The sequence below is a fragment of the Lissotriton helveticus genome, chromosome 11 (assembly GCF_964261635.1).
Source record: "Lissotriton helveticus chromosome 11, aLisHel1.1, whole genome shotgun sequence".
NCBI lineage: Eukaryota > Metazoa > Chordata > Amphibia > Caudata > Salamandridae > Lissotriton > Lissotriton helveticus.
Window position 1 is genome coordinate 26337591 of NC_136072.1, and position 19572 is coordinate 26357162.

A 19572-nucleotide genomic window follows, 5' to 3' on the forward strand; every position below is an offset into this window, starting at 1 on the left:
ACCATGTACCAGGGGGGGTGGGTAAGGTACACACCATGTACCAAGAGGTGGTTGATGTGTCACAGGGTTGACTTGGGTACACACCATGTACCAGGGGGTGTTTGATGTGTCACAGGGTTGGGTTGGGTTGGGTACACACCATGTACCAGGGGGTGTTTGATGTGTCACGGGGTTGGCTTGGGTACACACCATGTACCAGGGGGTGTTTGATGTGTCACAGGGTTGGGTTGGGTTGGGTACACACCATGTACCAGGGGGTGTTTGATGTGTCACAGGTTTGGGTTGGATTGGGTACACACCATGTACCAGGGGGTGTTTGATGTGTCACAGGGTTGGGTTGGGTTGGATACACACTATGTACCAGGGGGTGTTTGATGTGTCACAGGGTTGGGTTGGGTTGGGTACACACCATGTACCAGGGGGTGTTTGATGTGTCACAGGGCTGGGTTGGGTTGGGTACACACCATGTACCAGGGGGTGTTTGATGTGTCACAGGGTTGGCTTGGGCACACACCATGTACCAGGGGGTGTTTGATGTGTCACAGGGTTGGCTTGGGCACACACCATGTACCAGGGGGTGTTTGATGTGTCACAGGGTTGGCTTGGGCACACACCATGTACCAGGGGGTATTTGATGTGTCACAGGGTTGGCTTGGGCACACACCATGTACCAGGGGGTGTTTGATGTGTCACAGGGTTGGCTTGGGCACACACCATGTACCAGGGGGTGTTTGATGTGTCACAGGGTTGGGCTGGGTTGGGTACACACCATGTAACAGGGGGTGTTTGATGTGTCACAAGGTTGGGTTGGGCACACACCATGTACCAGGGGGTGTTTGATGTGTCACAGGGCTGGGTTGGGTACACACCATGTACCAGGGGGTGTTTGATGTGTCACAGGGTTGGGTTGGGTAAGGTACACACCATGTACCAGGGGGTGTTTGATGTGTCACAGGGCTGGGTTGGGTACACACCATGTACCAGGGGGTGTTTGATGTGTCACAGGGTTGGGTTGGGTAAGGTACACACCGTGTACCAGGGGTTGTTTGATGTGTCACAGGGCTGGGTTGGGTACACTCCAGGTACCAGGGGATGTTTGATGTGTCACAGGGCTGAGTAGTGACGCACTGCCTGTCAATCTGTGTCTTATATCCTGTCCCCTAGCTTCTCCTTTGTGAGGGGGCGGGGGGTCCCTCTCAAATCCCCCAATTCGTCCTGTGTTTCTATTTCCGTGTCCGCCACGCTGAGGAGAGCCTAGAAACAGCCTATTCACGAGGTCTGGGCGCTGCACATAATTGGAGTTTGCACTTAACTCCCCTTTAACAGTCTTTTCGAGAGTAACTCGTCGTCCCGATGGGGGTCGCTTTTCGCATCACCCTCAGTCCAGTCTTCTTATTGGCAGATGAGGTGTCTTTTTTTTCCCTGTCTCACTCCGAAATATAACAAGAGCCAGCTCACCCCCTCCCCCCTCTGTCCACCCCCCAACCCGAGAGGGGACGTTGTTCTGCATAAAATGTACCAATTTAGTCTCCTTCGTCAGCAATTGCACGCGTAAAAAATGTTTTCTGTTTTTTTTTATTTTAAATATGTATATAAATGAACTGATGATTTAATCCCCAAGAAATTAACACCAAAAGATTTATGTATAAAATGAATATGAATGATATGAAATAGAGTCCTGCGCAAACGGAATCCCCCCTCGACGCCCACATAAAGCACGTTTTTAATATAAACTGCAGTTTATTGTATACACATAATTTATCTAGAGACCAATGCCGCCGTGTAATAATGCGAACAGTGTCGTATTTATAGCGCCTCGGCCCCGTAGTGAGGTATTCGGGTGCGTGCACCAATACATAGCCTCTTGCTTGTAAAGTCTACGCAGCCAGGTCGGTGTCTTTCCATTTTAAACTGCTTTATCGCGTGGCACAAAAGACTAAACGAAGCCTCTATTTCCCGAGGAGTTATTTTAGGATCTTACCCTATTTTTGTAATTCCATAATTCCCTGGCTGAAAGCTCCTAGACTCAGATTTACAAGCCCCCTTGCGCCACTTTTGCGTCATTTTTAACATGGGAAAAAATGACGCAAAAGTGGCGCAAGGGGCTTGTAAATCTGCCCCCTAGTGCCAAGAAGACCGACCGATAGTACGAAATTACTAAGGGCGCTCGCTTCTTCTTGTATGTGTATTTCACGCTGTGCTCTTCGGTGCGTTTTAAAACTCCAGACAGTAAAAACGAAAACTGAATAAGCCGCGTGGGCTGCGCGAAAGAGGGGCCGTTTAAGCTGACGTGGAACAGCTCTCTTTTGAAAGTGTGTGTCTGTACATGTGTCGTGTGTGTGAGAGAGTGAGTTTGTATCTGCAAGAAGAGCCTGTGTCCTTGTAAGAATGCATGTGTGTTTGTCAGTGTGTGTGTTTGTTAATGTGTCTATTAGTGTAGTGTGTGTGTGTGTGAATGTGTGTCTGAATGGCAGAGGGTGTGTGTGTTTAAATGGGTGTCGTTTTGTGTGAACGTGTTTTTTGCTCTGACTGTGTGTGTGTTTGTGTGTGAGAATGCGTCAAGGTGTGGCTCTGTAAGTGCCTGGTTCCGACTCAGTGAGTGTCCTGTGAGTGGTCGGGTCGGAGAGTGCGTGTGCTGGTGTGTGCGTGGTTGTGAGTGAACACATCTGAGCTTGTGTGTGAGAGAAGCAGGTGTGTGCTGTTGTGAGAGAGAGAGCATGGTCAATGTGTGTGTTTAACTGTGTGCGTGAGGCCGTCCGTGAGTGCACGTGTATGTCCTCTGGAGAATGTGTGTTTGTATCGATTCGCATCTGTGAGTGAGCGGATTTGAGTTTGTTTGTGACAATTCGTGCTTGTGTGTGTGTGTACGTGTGTACTTTTGCGCGTTGCCGTGTGTGTACGTGTGTGATTGACTGTGTGGGTTAGCGTTTTTTCGTTTGAATGCCTGTGTGTGTAGGAGAGAGGCGCTGTGACTGCGTGTGTCGGAGTTTGTGTAGTTGTGTGTGAATGTAAGAGTTGCCAGTTATGTGTCAAAGTGTGAGAAAGAGAGAGAGGGCGGTCGTGTTCGTGAGAGCGTAGCTAGATGTGTGGCTGAGCGCATGGTTGTATGGTGTGTGAGAGAGAGGGAGGGAGAGAGAGAGAACAACAAATTGTGTGTTTGTGGTTGCGAGTTGAAGTGAGTGTGTGTCTTTGTTAAGTAGTTGTGCACAGCACACACTGGAAAGAGAGCGGCTTGGGCTGAAGCAAGTGGCCAGTGCCTCTCGGGGTGTCTGGGGTGTTGCCCCACACAGGGAATCTCCCGTGTGTGTTCTCTTGGAGTGCGCACACCTGTTGCCCTCCTGTTGAGAAGCGGCCACCGTTGGACGTGTTTAAAGTTGTGCCCGAGCTCTGGCGGGACACGCTGGGGAGGGAAGCGTGCCGCCGTGTTAAAGTGCGTGGGTGCCATTAAAAGGTCGCGTGGATTCACTGAGACGGGCCCCAGCCGTATTCCTCAAGGGGTATGGCACAATATTACGTCATGAACATGTTTAAATGGAACATTGCTCATTGATGCAAAGGGTAATGGCGCGCCATGCCAGGGCAGCACAGGTGCGCGCCCGCCCACGCCCTCTACCCCACTCCTCACCCACTCAGACCTCCACTTGACGAGTGGGCAAACACTGGGCACAAAGGAGAGCATGTTCCTGAAATGAGTGCCCCCTCCAGATGTTGCCTTCCGTGTCACTCGGGTGATCTATCCGCCGGAGGTTAATGGTGCGTAAAAGCGCTCCTTATCTTGGAGAGGGTGGGGGCCACCTCCGCTGACGTGAGAGCCATGGCTTAAAAGGGGGCGTCTGCAGGGGCGATGCCACAAGCAGCAGAGGCAGCAGAGGCAGAAGGAACAGAAGAAGAGCCCCCAAGCAGCAGCAGCAGCAGCCGGAGAAGCACAGAGCCAAAGAGACCCCCGGCGCGCAACTTCCATCCAGACCCCTGCGCGCACCAGCCACACGCCTGTGCGCACCAGCCCCTGGCCCCTCTGCTGACCGTCGAGATGCTGTCGTGCCGAGTCCGCTGTGCCCTAGCGCTCCTCTCCCTGGCCCTGGCTGTCAGCACCGTGTCCGCAGCCCCCACAGACCCCCGGCTCCGCCAGTTCCTACAGAAATCCCTGGCAGCAGCAGCCGGCAAACAGGTATGCCCGGTCCAAAGAGCCACGCGCCAAAGTCAAAGGGGAGGCTGGGGGAGAGTCCAGGGCAGGGAAGGGAGACAGGAGGGTAGCAGAGGGCAGGAAGAACCGAGGACAGGGAGGGAAGGCTGGAGGGGAGTCCAGGGCAGGGAGGGAAGGCTGGAGGGGTGTCCAGGGCAGGGAGGGAAGGCTGGAGGGGGTCGAGGGCAGGGATGGAAGGTTGGAGGGGAGTACAGGGCAGGGAGGGAAGACTGGAGGGGTGTCGAGGGCAGGGACACTGGAGGGGAGTAGGGGGCAGTTGAGTGAAAAGGATGTTTCGTTTGGCCGAAGGGTGTAGAACCCTGCCCCGGGGGCACGTGTTTCCCCGGGGCTGCCCATGATGTAAAACTGCCCAGGTACACGTGAGAGTCTTGGGACAGTGCACTTCATCAGGCACCCCGCGCTGAAACGGGCAGAACACGCCACTGCCCTGGCATTAGGGATTCGCGGACACATGCCCCTAAATCTTGAGGAGTCTTTAGGACAGAGTAGCATGCACTGCTGAACTGCAGCACACCGTCACTCTGCAATGGCCATTAGGACAGAGTGCGTACACTGCTGTACTTCAGCCCAGCCCCACTCTACAGTGGGCTTTAGGACAGAGTGGGTCACACTGCTGAACTGCAGCATACCCTCACTCTGAAGTGGTCACTAGGACAGAAAGGAGTACGCTGCGGAACTTCAGCATACCCTGACTCCACAGTGGTCATTAGGACTGAGTGGGTCACACTGCTGAACTTTAGCATACCTCACTCTGTAGTGGGCTTTAGGACAGAGTGACATACACGTCCGTACTTCAGCATACCTCACTCCGCAGTGGGCTGTAGGACAGAGTGGGTCACTCTGCTGAACTTCAGCATGGCCTCACTCCGCAGTGGGCATTAGGACAGAGTGGCAGACACCGTCACTCTGCAGTGGCCTTTAGGCATAGCCTCTCTCTGCAGTGGGCTTTAGGATAGAGTTGGCCACTCTGCTGTACTTCAGCATACCTCACTCTGAAGTGGCCATTAGGACAGAGTGGGTCACACGGCTAAACTTCAGCATACCCTCACTCTGCAGTGGGCTTTAGGACAGAGTGGCAGACACCGTCACTCTGCAGTGGCCTTTAGGCATAGCCTCTCTCCGCAGTGTTCTTTGGGGCAGGCTGGCACAGACTATTGAACTAGAAGCACACCCCTCCGCAGGAAGTAAGCTGGAACCATTGTGACGTCGTCGGAAGTAGATCCCACACACGTGGCAAACCCAGGCCCCGTAGTGAACATGCCACTTAAAGTACCAGCCGCAGAGATGCGAGCACCCGGGCAGGGCACACCACCAGCCGAGCCATCTCAGACACACTCACGTGCTTCGATAGGACACGCCCCTCTAATGCAGTCTGTGGGAGAGACGCTTCCTGGCACATCACACCCCGTGCAAAGCCTAATTTGCCAGAACCCCATATCGAGACAGAGTGAAGCAACTTGTAGCGCATTCTAGGGCAAAGCCATGCGTCCTGGCACCGCATGCCACCTGTGTTACAAACCAGCATTCCTTCAGAATGCCATCTACCACAGAGAGACAAATCCTGGCAGAAAGCACCCGCTATTACCTTCCGGGCAGAAGAGTCTTACACGCTGAACCTACGCCATGCCACGCCCCTTAAGACAGGCCCACTTGCCTGGCAGTGCATGCCAGCTAGAACAGACCCACACATCCCTGCAGAGCTTGCCAGCTGCAATGCCAGCTAGGGCAGACCCACATATGTTGGCATTGCAGAGCATGCCAGCTGTTATGCCACCTAGGTCAGCCCCACACATCCTGGCAGAGCATGCCAGCTGCAATGCCACCAAGAGCAGACTCACACACATCCCTGCAGAGCATGCCAGCTGTAATGCCACCTAGGGCAGACCCACACATCCCTGCAGAGCTTGCCAGCTGTAAACCACCCAGGGCAGACCCACACATCCTGACAGAGCATGCCAGCTGCAATGCCAGCTAGGGCAGACCCACATATGTTGGCATTGCAGAGCATGCCAGCTGTAACGCCACCCAGGGCAGACCCACACATCCCTGCAGAGCTTGCCAGCTGCAATGCCAGCTAGGGCAGACCCACATATGTTGGCATTGCAGAGCATGCCGTCTGTAATGCCACCCAGGGCAGACCCACACATCCTTGCAGAGCTTGCCAGCTGTAAACCACCCAGGGCAGACCCACACATCCTGACAGAGCATGCCAGCTGCAATGCCAGCTAGGGCAGACCCACATATGTTGGCATTGCAGAGCATGCCAGCTGTAACGCCACCCAGGGCAGACCCACACATCTTCACGGAACATGCCAGCTGTAATGCCAATTGGGACATCAGCACACAGCTTGGCCACGTATACCCACCTCTGATGCCAGCTGGACTTCTCAAAGGGTGGCATTGCTTTTGCCTGTCTGCTTCTTGGAGCCGCAGTCACGCACATAGGGGTTTTCTGAGTGGCCACACTTACGCGGGTTTGACACCCGTGACACCCGGAAGCCCCCGTGTTAGCAATGCAGAGTGCGAACACCTCTTTTCTGTTGGTTGGGATACAGTTACCTTTGTGTACGTGTGTGTGTTTGTGTGTGGGTGGGTGGGGGGCATCGAGGACATATTCCATGGCACCACAGCAGCGCACTCCAGTGGGCAACACCAAAACTGAAAAAAAACGAATTTGCCCACAAACTTGCATGAAAGCCTGGCCGTGCCACGGTTTTCACTACGAAACCACACCTACAAGTGAAGGCCACCCCTTAGTGTGCCAGCGCGGGGGGGGGGGGGGGTGCAATGCCCGTGGCGCACATGCCCCATAGTGCACCCAGTTGTAGTTGTAGTGTGAAGGGGCCATCGTGTTCACTTTGTCCAGTGCAATGCTCCCTGTGACAGCCTGGGTTGTGCACCACGCTTGTGCCCCGCGTGTACACGGGGTGTTGTGTTGTACATATGATGGCGCTTACTGTCTGCGCTGCCTTTGTGGTCGCTTTCTGGGGGGTGCCACTGCGGTCTTATAACATTTGTGAGTCGCCAAGCAGCCAGGGCGCAGACCCCCACATCCCCCTCGCAGTCCACACTGTCTGCCTGGTCACGCAGTGTCCAGGGGCAGCGGGGGCCGTGTAGGGAACCCACCCTGCCCTCACTTCAGGCAAGATAATGTCTTATATAATGCAGGAATTGAACTGGATAAGGCGCCAAGACGCGGCACAACCCGACGCAGCGCTGTGTTTGCTAGACGGGCACAGCCGGCGCCGCGAGAGGAGTTTGTATTCCTGTACAGGAGCCTGAGCGAGCATTGAATAGTTGTGTCCCGTAAATGTTTGCTCAAACAGAGGTGGCCCCCTCTTTCACTGTCTCTGCTCTCACAACCCGTGTTATCCGCACCCAACCTTCTACTTAACCTGTACAGTGAAACTCCAGCGCCCAGAAGATACAACGTAGTTATAGAGTGCTATGTGATACCTAAACAAAATGCACAGTCTTGACCCTGTTGTGATCTGAACCCCTGCCTTGTCTTACAGCGCTCTGTCCTGGAGGTGACAGCCCGCCGTTTCTTACAGCACGCACCACTCTGCCCATGGCCGGGACCCCGTGTCTCCTTTTCCACAGCTTTGCCAGGCTGCGGACACTCATGTTTGTCTTGTAACAGATCTCTGGACCGCTGGCGCTGTGGGCTCCAACCGATGCCTTCTCTTATAGCGCTCTGTCTCGGGTGCTGGAACGCTGGATTCTCTTATAGCGCTCTAGCTAGGGTGCTGCTACGCTAAATTCTCTTATAGCGCTTTGTCTAGGGTGCTGCTACGCTGACTACTCTTACAGCGCTTTGTCTAGGGTGTTGCAACCGATGACGTCACTTGCAACGCTCTGTCTTGTGTGCTGCAACGCTGAATTCTCTTACACCGCTCTGTCTAGGGTGCTACGACGCTAACTTCTCTTAGGGCGCGTTGTCCAGGTCATGACACTCCAGCCTTCTGTTACAGCTCTCTCTCAGGTTATTGAAACGTATGTGTCCTCTTACAGCGCTCTTCTAAGGGCGCTGACACCCTTACATCTCCTACAGAGCTCTTGCCAGGGAACTGAAATTGCTGGCGTCTCTTACAGCGCTCTTTTCAGGGAAGTGAAACTCATGCCTTCTGTTACAGCGCTCTCTCAAGGGGGCTGAAGCCCCATGGCATGTCCTTACAGCTGTGTCTCTCCAGGGTACTGACTCATCTGTTCTCTCTTATAGCGCTCTTATCAGGGTGCTGAAACCCTTGCTTCTATTACAGCGCTCTTTCTAGGGAGCTGAAACGGCTGACTTCTCTTACAGCGCTCAGTCTAGGGTGCTGCAAGGTTGACTTCTCTTACAGCGCTCTTTTCAGGGTGCCCAAAGTTTGGCATCGTCTACCCAGGGGTGCTGAAGTCAAGGGCCATTGACTTCTTTTACAGCACTCTCTCCAGAGCCATTCCATTCTCGTCTTCAATTAGAGCGCTCTCTCGGATGCGAAATCCTTGATATCTCTTAGAGCGCTCTCTTAAGGGAACTGAAAATGCCAGCCTCTCTTACGGGTTACAGCGCTCTTTCCAGGGTGCTGAAACTGCGGGCTTCTCTTACAGCGCTCTCTCCAGGGTGCTGAAACTGCGGGCTTCTCTTACAGCGCTCCCTCCAGGGTGATGAAACTGCGGGCTTCTCTCACAGCGCTCTCTCCAGGGTGCTGAAATCCTTGGCACTCCCTACAAAGCACTTTCCGGGGTGCTGAAATCACTCGAGGTCTCTTACAGCGGTCTCCGCAGGTACATGAAACCCCTGTCTTCTCTTACTCCGCTCTCTCAGGAGACCTAAGACAGCTGACTTATAATACAGCACTCTCTCCAGAATGCTGACCCCCCCCACACTGCTCTTACAGTGCTGTCTCCGTGATGCTGCAACCCCCTGGCTGCTTTACAGCGCTTTCTCCAGGGATATGAACCCTCCTGGCGTCTCTAAAAGCTCTCTGGGTAGGGTTGTGAACCCTCTTGATTCCTCTTACAGCGCTCTGTCCAGAGATCAGAAGCCTCTTGGCTTTTCTTACAGCGCTCTCTCCAGGGTTCAGAACCCCCTTGACTCCTCTTACAGCGCTCTCTCCAGGGTTCAGAACCCCCTTGACTCCTCTTACAGCGCACTCTCCAGAGCGCTGAACATTTATGGCTTCTCTCAAAGCATTCTAGGTAGGGGTATGAACCCTCCTGGCTTCTCTTACAGCGCTCTCTCCGGGGCTCTGAACCCTCTTGGCGTCTCTGAAAGCCCTCTGGGTGGGGTCGGGAACCCTCTTGGGTTCTGTTACAGCACTCTGACCTGGGATAGGAGACCTCTTTGGTTCTCTTACAGCGCTCTTTTCAGATTACTCTTGTCTTCTCTTACATCGCTCTGTCCAGAGTTCAGAAACCTCTTGGCTTTTCTTACAGCGCTCTGTCCAAGACTCTGAACCCTCTTGGGTTCTCTTACAGCGCCCTCTCCAGGGCTCTGAGCCCTCTTGGGTTCTCTTACAGCGCTCTCTCCAGGGCTTTAAACCCTCTTGGGTTCTCTTACAGCGCCCTCTCCAGGGCTCTGAGCCCTCTTGGGTTCTCTTACAGCGCCCTCTCCAGGGCTTTGAACCCTCTTGGGTTCTCTTACAGCGCCCTCTCCAGGGCTCTGAGCCCTCTTGGGTTCTCTTACAGCGCTCTCTCCAGGGCTTTAAACCCTCTTGGGTTCTCTTACAGCGCCCTCTCCAGGGCTCTGAGCCCTCTTGGGTTCTCTTACAGAGCCCTCTCCAGGGCTTTGAACCCTCTTGGGTTCTCTTACAGCGCCCTCTCCAGGGCTCTGAGCCCTCTTGGGTTCTCTTACAGCGCTCTCTCCAGGGCTTTAAACCCTCTTGGGTTCTCTTACAGCGCCCTCTCCAGGGCTGTGAGTCCTCTTGGGTTCTCTTACAGCGCTCTCTCCAGGGCTCTGAGCCCTCTTAGGTTCTCTTACAGCGCCCTCTCCAGGGCTCTGAGCCCTCTTGGGTTCTCTTACAGCGCTCTCTCCAGGGCTCTGACCCTCTTGGGTTCTCTTACAGCACTCTCTCCAGGGCTCTGAGCCCTCTTGGGTTCTCTTACAGCGCTCTCTCCAGCGCTTTAAACCCTCTTGGGTTCTCTTACAGCGCTCTATTTACTGCGCTGAAAGACCTCACTGTGTATAGTGCACTCTGTTCAGGTCACTGAAAACCCAAAACCAGCCCTAGAGCGCTTCTTTAGGTACTGAACAAGAATAACTTTTCTTAAGGAGCTGTCTCGAGGATAATACCCTTCCCTGGATTATCCTATTAACCTGTGCCCAGGTGTTGTAAGCTCGGCTTCTTTGCGCTGCGCGCTGTCTAGGTGTTGTAAGTCTGGCTTCTTCGTGCAGCGCTCTTTCTGGGTGTAAAACCATAGTGAGATATTTCACCCTTCGGCCTAGAAGACAGAAAGCTGGGTGCTCTCTTATATCGCTCAATCCAACCCGATGAAATCTCCGATTTATTTTACAGCGCACAGTGACTAGAGTATTCATTCCCGCTATTGACCCCTCAGTTCGTCTTAGAGAGCCCCTCCGGAGTGATCATTACATCTGGCCGGTCTTACATAGCTCTCTCTCTCTTTCTCTCTCCATTTCCGGGTACTGGAGCCGCATGCTTTTGTTTTACAGCGCTCTCACCTGGGTGCTGAAATTCCAGGGCATATTTACAAACGTGTCATTAAGCCAAGAAGACTAACGCCATGCTCCATCACTTTTGAAACGCAGGGCCACACCATATTTACAAGAATATGGTGCAGTCCTGCGTTTCCCCCTGCGCTGGCACTAACTTTACCTGCCTAGCACCAATGCAGGCCCCCTTGCACCATAGTGCAACGGTGCTTCTGTTGATGGGAGTGAATGTTTATGCGCAGGAAGGTCCCCCTTCCTGCACACAAACAATCTTTAAATGGTGTTTCGTAACTTCTATGTGTGCTGCTTAATGCAGCACACAGAGAACTTGCAAAACATAATTTAAAAAAAAATATTGTTTATGTGGAGGAAGGGACACCTTCCTGAACATAAACAGTCATTAGCGCTTTGCTGTTTCCATGTTTGCTGCGCAACGCAGCATACATGAAAACAGCAAGAACAAGGAGAAAATAAACATTTCTCCTCGTTTGCGCCAGGGTAAGACCAGGTTTTTCCTCGTCTTTAATTTTGGCGCTGCCCCGTATTTACACTACTTGATTGGCAAAATCAATGGGTGTTGGAGTGGAACACCCACAGCAACACCTGTTGCCCTCCCTTTTCACGCTAACTGTAGCATGAAAGGGTGCCTTATTTACGAAGCAACATTAAACGACATTAAATGGCTCAACACTGCCTTGTAAATAAGGTGACACCCCTATCGCCACCACGAACATTGTGGAAAGTGGCGTTGTGGTGGCGATAGGGGCTTGTAAATATGCCCCTCCATGTCTTCAGTTGCAGTGCTCTGTCCATGGTCCTAAACGCACTGTCTTCTTTTACAGCGCGCAGTCCTTGGTGGTGAAATCTCTGCCTTCTCACAGCGCCCTCTGCAGGGTGCTGGAATCCGACATCTCTTACAGGACTCTGTCTGTAGACGTGAAACCCCTGCCCTCCTAGAGAGCTGTGTGCATGGTGCGGAAACCCTTGTCTTCTCTTACAGCGCTCTCTTCGTGGAAAGAAAAAACATGCTCTGGTTTTACAGCGCTCTCTCCGGGGTTCGAGACCACATGTATTCTCTTCCAGCGCTCTGTCAATGATCCTAAAACCACTGTATTCTCTCACCGCACACTGTCCGTGGTGCTGAAACCTCTGTCTTGTCCTACAGCGCACTGTCCGTGGTGCTGAAACCTCTGCCTTGTCCCACAGCGCACAGTGCTGAAACCCCTGCCTTGTCCTACAATGCTCTGTCCGTGGTGCTGAAACCTCTGCCTTGTCCTACTGGTCTGTCTGTGGTGCTGAAACCTCTGCCTTGTGCTACAGCGCACTGTCCGTGGTGCTGAAAACCTCTGCCTTGTCCTGCAATTCACTGTCCGTGGTGCTGGAACCTCTGCCTTGTCCTACTGCTCTGTCTGTGGTGCTGAAACCTCTGCCTTGTGCGACAGCGCACTGTCCATGGTGCTGAAACATCTGCCTTGTGCTACAGCGCACTGTCCGTGGCGCTGAAACCTCTGCATTGTCCTGCAATGCACTGTCCGTGGTGCTGAAACCTCTGCCTTGTCCCACAGCGCACAGTGCTGAAACCCCTGCCTTGTCCTACAATGCACAGTCCATGGTGCTGAAACCTCTGCCTTGTCCTACTGCTCTGTCTGTGGTGCTGAAACCTCTGCCTTGTCCTACTGCTCTGTCCGTGGTGCTGAAACCTCTGCCTTGTGCTACAGCGCACTGTCCGTGGTGCTGAAACCTCTGCCTTGTCCCACTGCGCACAGTGCTGAAACCCCTGCCTTGTCCTACAATGCTCTGTCCGTGGTGCTGAAACCTCTGCCTTGTCCTACTGCTCTGTCTGTGGTGCTGAAACCTCTGCCTTGTGCGACAGCGCACTGTCCGTGGTGCTGAAACCTCTGCCTTGTGCTACAGCGCACTGTCTGTGGTGCTGAAACCTCTGCCTTGTGCGACAGCGCACTGTCCGTGGTGCTGAAACCTCTGCCTTGTCCCACAGCGCACAGTGCTGAAACCCCTGCCTTGTCCTGCAATGCACAGTCCATGGTGCTGACACCTCTGCCTTGTCCTACTGCTCTGTCTGTGGTGCTGAAACCTCTGCCTTGTCCTACAGCGCACTGCCCGCGGTGCTGAAACCTGTCGTCTCTCACACCGCCCTGTTCATGGAGTTGAAACCCATGTCATCTCTCACAGCGCACTGTCTGTGCCGCTGAACCCCCCGTATTTCCTTAGAACACTCTGCCAATTGTGCTGAAACCCCTGTCTCCTCTCACAGCACACTGTCCGCGGTGCTGAAACCCAGTCTTCTTTTACAGCGCTCTGTCAGTGGTGCTGAAATCCCTGTCTCCTCTCACAGCGCTCTGTCAGTGGTTCTGAAACCCTGTCTCCTCTCACAGCGCTCTGTCAGTGATGCTGAAACCCCTGTCTCCTCTCACAGCGCTCTGTCAGTGGTTCTGAAACCCCTGTCTCCTCTCACAGAGCCCTGTCAGTGGTGCTGAAACCCTGTCTTCTTTTACAGCGCTCTGTCAGTGGTGCTAAAACGTCTGTCCTCTCGAACAGAGCCATGTCCATGCAGTTGAAACCCATGCCTTTTCCTAAAGCGCTCCGTCTCTGGTGCTGAAACCACCGCATTCCGTTACAGCGCTCTACCCAGGGTGCTGCAGCTCAATGTAGTCTCTCACATATCTCTGTCCGTGGTGCGTAAACCCCTGTCCTCTCTTAATCGAGCTCTGTCCGTGATGCGTAAACCCCTGTCCTCTCTTAACCGAGCTCTGTCCATGATTCTTAAACCCCTGTCTTCTCTTAACAGCGCTGTGATCAAAGGTGTATAATCCTGGCTTCCCTTACAGACCCCTCTACATGAACTGCCCCCCGTGTCGTCTCTCACTGAGCTCTCTCGGGATGCCTCTTCCAGCTGGAGTCTGTTACAGCGCTCGCCCAGCTGCTGTAAGACCAACTTTTCTTACAGCGCCTTTTCTAGTAATAACACCCCTAACTTGCCTTACATCATTCTTTCCAAGTTGCTCCCCACATCGCGTCTGTTTACAGCACTCTCTGTTCACCTTTTCAACCGTTGCTGTCTCTTGCAGCGCCCAGTTCCGGTTCTCAAAACCCAGAGTTCCATTACAGCGCTTTATGGAGGCTGCTTGCACCCTTGTCTGTAAAGCGCTCTATTCTGGCTCGCTTGCATCGCTCCTTCGCAGGCGCTTGAAGAGAGACCCCTCCCCCACCCCCTCCATGTACAATGCACTCAATAGATCGCCTTATAAGTGTGTGGCTGAAAGGCCAGAGCGGCGTCTGCCGCCTCGTTATCAGCAGCTCCAGCAGGGCAGGGCCTGGCCGCCTCCCAAGCAGCGCCTGGCAGCGGCTGAGTTATTGTGGCGGCTGGCGGGCCTCAGATACGGGGTTTACTGCCTGTCAGTGCGGGGAGATGCGAGTGCCTGAGTCATACATACACACCCACATATGTATATACATATGTGTGTGTGTGTGTATGTGTGTGTATAAATATATACACACACACAAATAACACACATGCACACACGCACACATACACATACACACACACAAAAGCACATACACACACATCTACATAGATACACCCCCCAGATACACACACATTTATACATGCAAACATACAAACGCACTCACACCCATTCTTAGACACACACACACACATTTAAAGACATATACACGCACTCAAATACAAACCTACACAAGTGTACACACACATAAACAGACACACATGTACATGCACACATATGTACATACGTTCACACATCATTATAATACATATGCACACATATCTATGCACATACACCACACATACATACACGCATTCATATACACACACATATATGCATACATACAAACACACACACGTGCATCTGACTCGACTCTTTCCTCAGACATTGACTCTCCCTGTCTCCTTCCGCTCTTGGGGGCATATTAGCAAGAACCTCGTTAAAATTATCGCCGTTTTAGCGGCAGGAAACTCTTGCTCTCTCTTGCTCCTCCTCTCTCTTTTATTCTCTCTTCTCTTTCTCTCCTCTCTCTTTCTCTCTCCTCTCTCTCCCCCTCTTGATCCCCCCCCTCTCTCTTCTATTTCTCTCTTCTCTCTCTCTTTCTCTTTCTCTTTCTCTCGCTCTCTATCTCTGTGTATCACACTCCCTTCCTTTACCTTTCTCGCTCTTCAGTGTCTCTTCCTCTCTCTCACCTTCTCCCTCACCCTGTATTGTTCACTCTGCCTTGGGGTCTCAGTTTTTCCTCTTTTAAATCCCTCTGCCCTCCTTCTTTTTGCTCCATGCTTCTTTCTTCGTGTCCATCTCCTATTTCTAATCCTCCTCTCTCCCTCTCACAGTTTCCCTTCTTACCTTTGTCTCTCCTCTGTCACTTTCTCATTCTTCCTTATTTTTCCATTCTCTTTCACCCTTTCTGTCTGCATCTCTCTATCCTTCACTCGCTCTCTCTCTCACTCTCTGTCTACTTCCCTATCCTATTTGCTTTCTTTATCCGCCTCAGTCTCCCTCCCTCTAATTCTCTCTGTCCTACTTTCTTTCACAATTCTCCTTCCATCTCTACTTGTTCCCATAGCTATCTCTTTCTCCCGGCCTCCCCCTGCGCCTCTCTCTCTGTCTCATCCACTGGCTCTCGCATACTTTATCTCTCTCTGTCGCTGCCGCCTTCTCTCTTTCTTCCTTTATATGTTTCTTTCTCTAGCCCCTCTCTCTTTCTCTCTACCTCTTTGTCACCACATATGTCTCTTCCAGAGTCCCTCGTCCAACCCGTCCCTCTCTCCTCTCCTTTCTCCTTTCCCTCTCTTCTTCTCTTTCCCTGTTTCTGCCCTCCCTTCTGAAATCCATGCTCCTTTCTTTAATCTCCCTTCCTTCAATATGTCTTTCCTTTTACGATATTTTCCTTCTTCCCTCCCACCCTTGTTCCTGTGCGCCCTTCCTCCTTTTTTCCTTTCTTTTGTCTCTCTCCTTACATCATTGTACAACCACCACCCTCATTCTACCTTTTTGCCTACTGTTTCTATAGCTTTACTTTTTCTTCTCTACCTTTCTATCACCATCCTTTTCTCTGTTAATTTCTTTTTATCTGACGCTCCTCTTTGCTTCTTCCATTCTTTCCACTTCAGACCCCTCCTCTTGCTGTTCTCTTTTTCTTCCTGCCCCTCTCTCATTCTATATATTCATCCTACATTTCCACTCTTTTCCTCCATGCTTTATGTCTTTTTTTAATTCTGCACCCGTAGTGTCTTCTTTTCTCGGTCACCCCATTTTCCCTCAATGCTTTCTTTTCTTTTCTTTTCTGTCTTTCCTTTCTTCTCTTCTCTTCTCTTCTCTTCTCTTCTCTTCTCTTCTCTTCTCTTCTCTTCTCTTCTCTTCTCTTCTCTTCTCTTCTCTTCTCTTCTCTTCTCTTCTCTTCTCTTCCCTTCCCTCCTCTCCTCTCCTCTCCTCTCCTCTCCTCTCCTCTCCTCTCCCCTTCCCTTCCCTTCCCTTCCCTTCCCTTCCCTTCCCTTCCCTTCCCTTCCCTTCCCTTCCCTTCCCTTCCCTTCCCTTCCCTTCCCTTCCCTTCCCTTCCCTTCCCTTCCCTTCCCTTCTCTTCTCTTCTCTTCTCTTCTCTTCTCTTCTCTTCTCTTCTCTTCCCTTCCCTTCCCTTCTCTTCCCTTCCCTTCCCTTCTCTTCTCTTCTCTTCTCTTCTCTTCTCTTCCCCCACCCCTTCTCTCTCTCTCTCTTTCTCACCTCCTCTTCATATTCCATCCAGTCCTCTTCTGCTTTTCTCTCACAGCACTCTACTTTCTCCAGGAAGGTTTCAATTTCTCCCTATTGTATTAACTCAAAGGCCCTCGTTCTAGAGGACAGTTGGATCCTCTGATCGGACAGTACCATGATTTCACAAAGGGGGTGTACCTGTGTGGGAACGGATCAAACACCTTTAGGATTTCACACAACCCCAGATCTACTAAACTAGCACAAACCAGCTTTGTGAGAAATGAATCCGGGCACAGACAATGGTCCAGTGTAATGTTGTGACAGTCCCACACATAACCAGTTCAGTTTCAGGAAGTGACGCATTTTAGGCATCTGACCCGTGAGTGGTTCAAATGAAATCTGCACTTGAGGGTGTACCTTGAGTGCAAATGTCATGCAGTCCCTTTCTTGCTCTCTCACTTTGAGTAGCAGGGCAATGACTAGCATCATGTTACATCAACATTACTGCAGGAATGCTAATGATGTTTTACTGCTCGCTCAATGTAGTGCTGCAGAGGTTCAGCACCCGGATGTCACTGTTCTTTGGCAGCTCTTGCTGTTTCCATTGTTCTTCAGTAGACGCTGAAGCCATTGTTCTTCTACGCCATTGTGTGCTGTTTCCATTGTCTATGACAGCATGCATTGTTTCCATTGTTCTGCTGTGACATCATGCATTGTTTCTATTGTTGATCTATAACAATGTGCAGTGCTTCCATTGTTCTACAACAGTGTATGCTGTTTCCATTGTTCATCAGTGACAGCGTGCATTGTTTTCATTGTTGATCTTTAACCCGTTGGCTGCTTCGAAGGCTCTGTGCCAGTGCTGAACGTTCGAAGAAACGGGTGGGGTCGCGTCACCAACGAACGTGTGCAGCACTACTGAGGTAGTGCTCGGGACGACCGTTGGCCGACGGCAGCAGCCAACGGGTTAACAATGTGCAATGTTTCCATTTTCTTCTACGACAGCGTACATTGTTGCCGCTGTTCTTCTATGGCAGCGTGTATTGTTAGCATGGTTGTTCTGCTAGCCGTACAGTCTTTCGATTGTTCTTCTCTGGCAGCATGCTCTTTTGCATTGTTATTCTCTGTCAATATTTGCTAGTTCAGTGGTTCTTCTGTGTCATTGTGTGAAGTTTCCACAGTTCTGTGACAGAGTACACTATTTGCCACACATTCTCTTCCCATTGTTGCTCATCTAAAACAAGATATACAAAAGTTTCTTCATTCTTGCTAACACACACCTCCAAAGTTGTGGATCAGAGGAGATCTAGTGATGAAGGCTCCATAGTGACGTTGCCAGTAAAGGCACTGGTGAGGCATTCATTGCATTACCAGCAGTCACTGCCACCAGATGTAGTAGCCGGACATTGCAGATTGGTGTATATAAATAGATCCCAATTGTAGCACCAGACATATGTGGGTTCCTGGGGGGGGGGGCAGGGGGGTGGTAGGCTTCTCAACCTACAACAGCCCATTCCGATTACTCTTATGGTGCCCAGCTAACCCACCTGTTGACTTTGTCCAGGCTACTGGTTAGTCTCCCAAAGCTACAACAAAACATTCTGATGATTCTAATGGTGCCTAGTCAACCCACATGTTGACTCATGCCAGGCAGCCACTGGGTCCAATCCTATGACTCTTATGGTTCCCCGCTATCCTACCTGTTGACCCATGCCAGGCTGCGGCTGGGTCTCTCAAACCTATGATAGCCCATGCCAATGACTACTATGGTGCCCAGCTAATCCACCTGTTGACACATGTCAGTCTGTCATTTAACCAATGCTTAATTTGAGCCGGTGGTTTCCAGTGCTCCGCACCAGCATTTAATTCACAACACCGGTGCTTGTGACAGCCTGCCACAAGGTGGCGCTGTCTGGCTAATTTAGAGATGATCACAACAACAGGAAATTATTAATTCAATATACATTAAACATGACTATGATCGGCCACCCAAGCCATTGTTACAGCTTTTGGGGTCCTGGAAGAGATCAAACTATCACACTTGTAGGATTGCGAGGGTTAATAGTTGTGTTCTTACTATCATTGGCAGCATGGCAGGAGCAATGTGTGCTGCAAGCTGCAGCGGCCTCCTGACGAGAGCCCTGGCACTTATTGTTTTACAAATTAAGCACTGCATGTAACATCCCCATCTTTTGTGTTCCTGCAGGAACTGGCCAAGTACTTCCTGGCAGAGCTGCTGGCAGAGCCCTCGCAGCTGGAGAACGAGGCCGCCGAGTCCGAGGACCTGTCCAGGGGAAGCGACCAGGATGAGGTCCGGCTGCAGCTGGAGCGCTCCGCCGGCTCCAACCCGGCCCTGGCTCCCCGGGAGCGCAAGGCCGGCTGCAAGAACTTCTTCTGGAAAACCTTCACCTCCTGCTAGCCGACCTCACCCCACTTTTCCTACGCCCCCCACCCCTGAGCCGAAGACTGTAAATACAACTCACAGTTGTGCTGAATCCAGAATTGAGTTCACGTTGCGTTGAATAAAACCTTCAGTTGAAGTTGTACATGATTTGCTTGGGTTGTGGTCTCTGAATAGTACTTAAATGCACTCTGCAGTTCTCACAGAAGTAATATTTTTAATTCATTGTTGCAATAAAGTTTATGTTTCAAACTGTAGCGCTTCTCTTCGTCTTTGAGCACTTCTTGGAGGGCACGCTTGGGTCTCTGGTTTTCGCTTTGCATGGCTCTTTGCTCTCACATTCCTGCTGGGGGGCAGTGCTTAATTTGAGACGGTGGTTTTCGGTGCTCAGCACTGGCACTTAATCATCAACACCGGCACTTTTCATGAGCGCCAGATAAGGACAAAATCATTTATGTGGCGATTAAGCGATTAGCCCAGACTCACAGGATGTTGAGCCGACGCGGGAGACTCAAACCTGGTTTCCCGTTCTGAAGTCAGCAGCTCTAACCATTATACCACATCCTCTCCCCACTTTCATGGTTAGTAGTTGGTTCAG

The 19572-nt window shown here is 51.7% G+C and overlaps 1 protein-coding gene across 1 annotated transcript; it reads left to right on the forward strand.

The window, feature by feature from the left end:
* The first annotated feature begins 3935 nt into the window (after positions 1-3935).
* On the forward strand, positions 3936-19231 carry SST (somatostatin). Its single transcript, XM_078665489.1, has 2 exons — positions 3936-4168; positions 18780-19231. Exons 1-2 carry the CDS (start codon positions 4031-4033, stop codon positions 18990-18992), a joined length of 351 nt encoding a protein of 116 aa, XP_078521615.1. The 5' UTR covers positions 3936-4030; the 3' UTR covers positions 18993-19231.
* Positions 19232-19572: the final 341 nt, after the last annotated feature.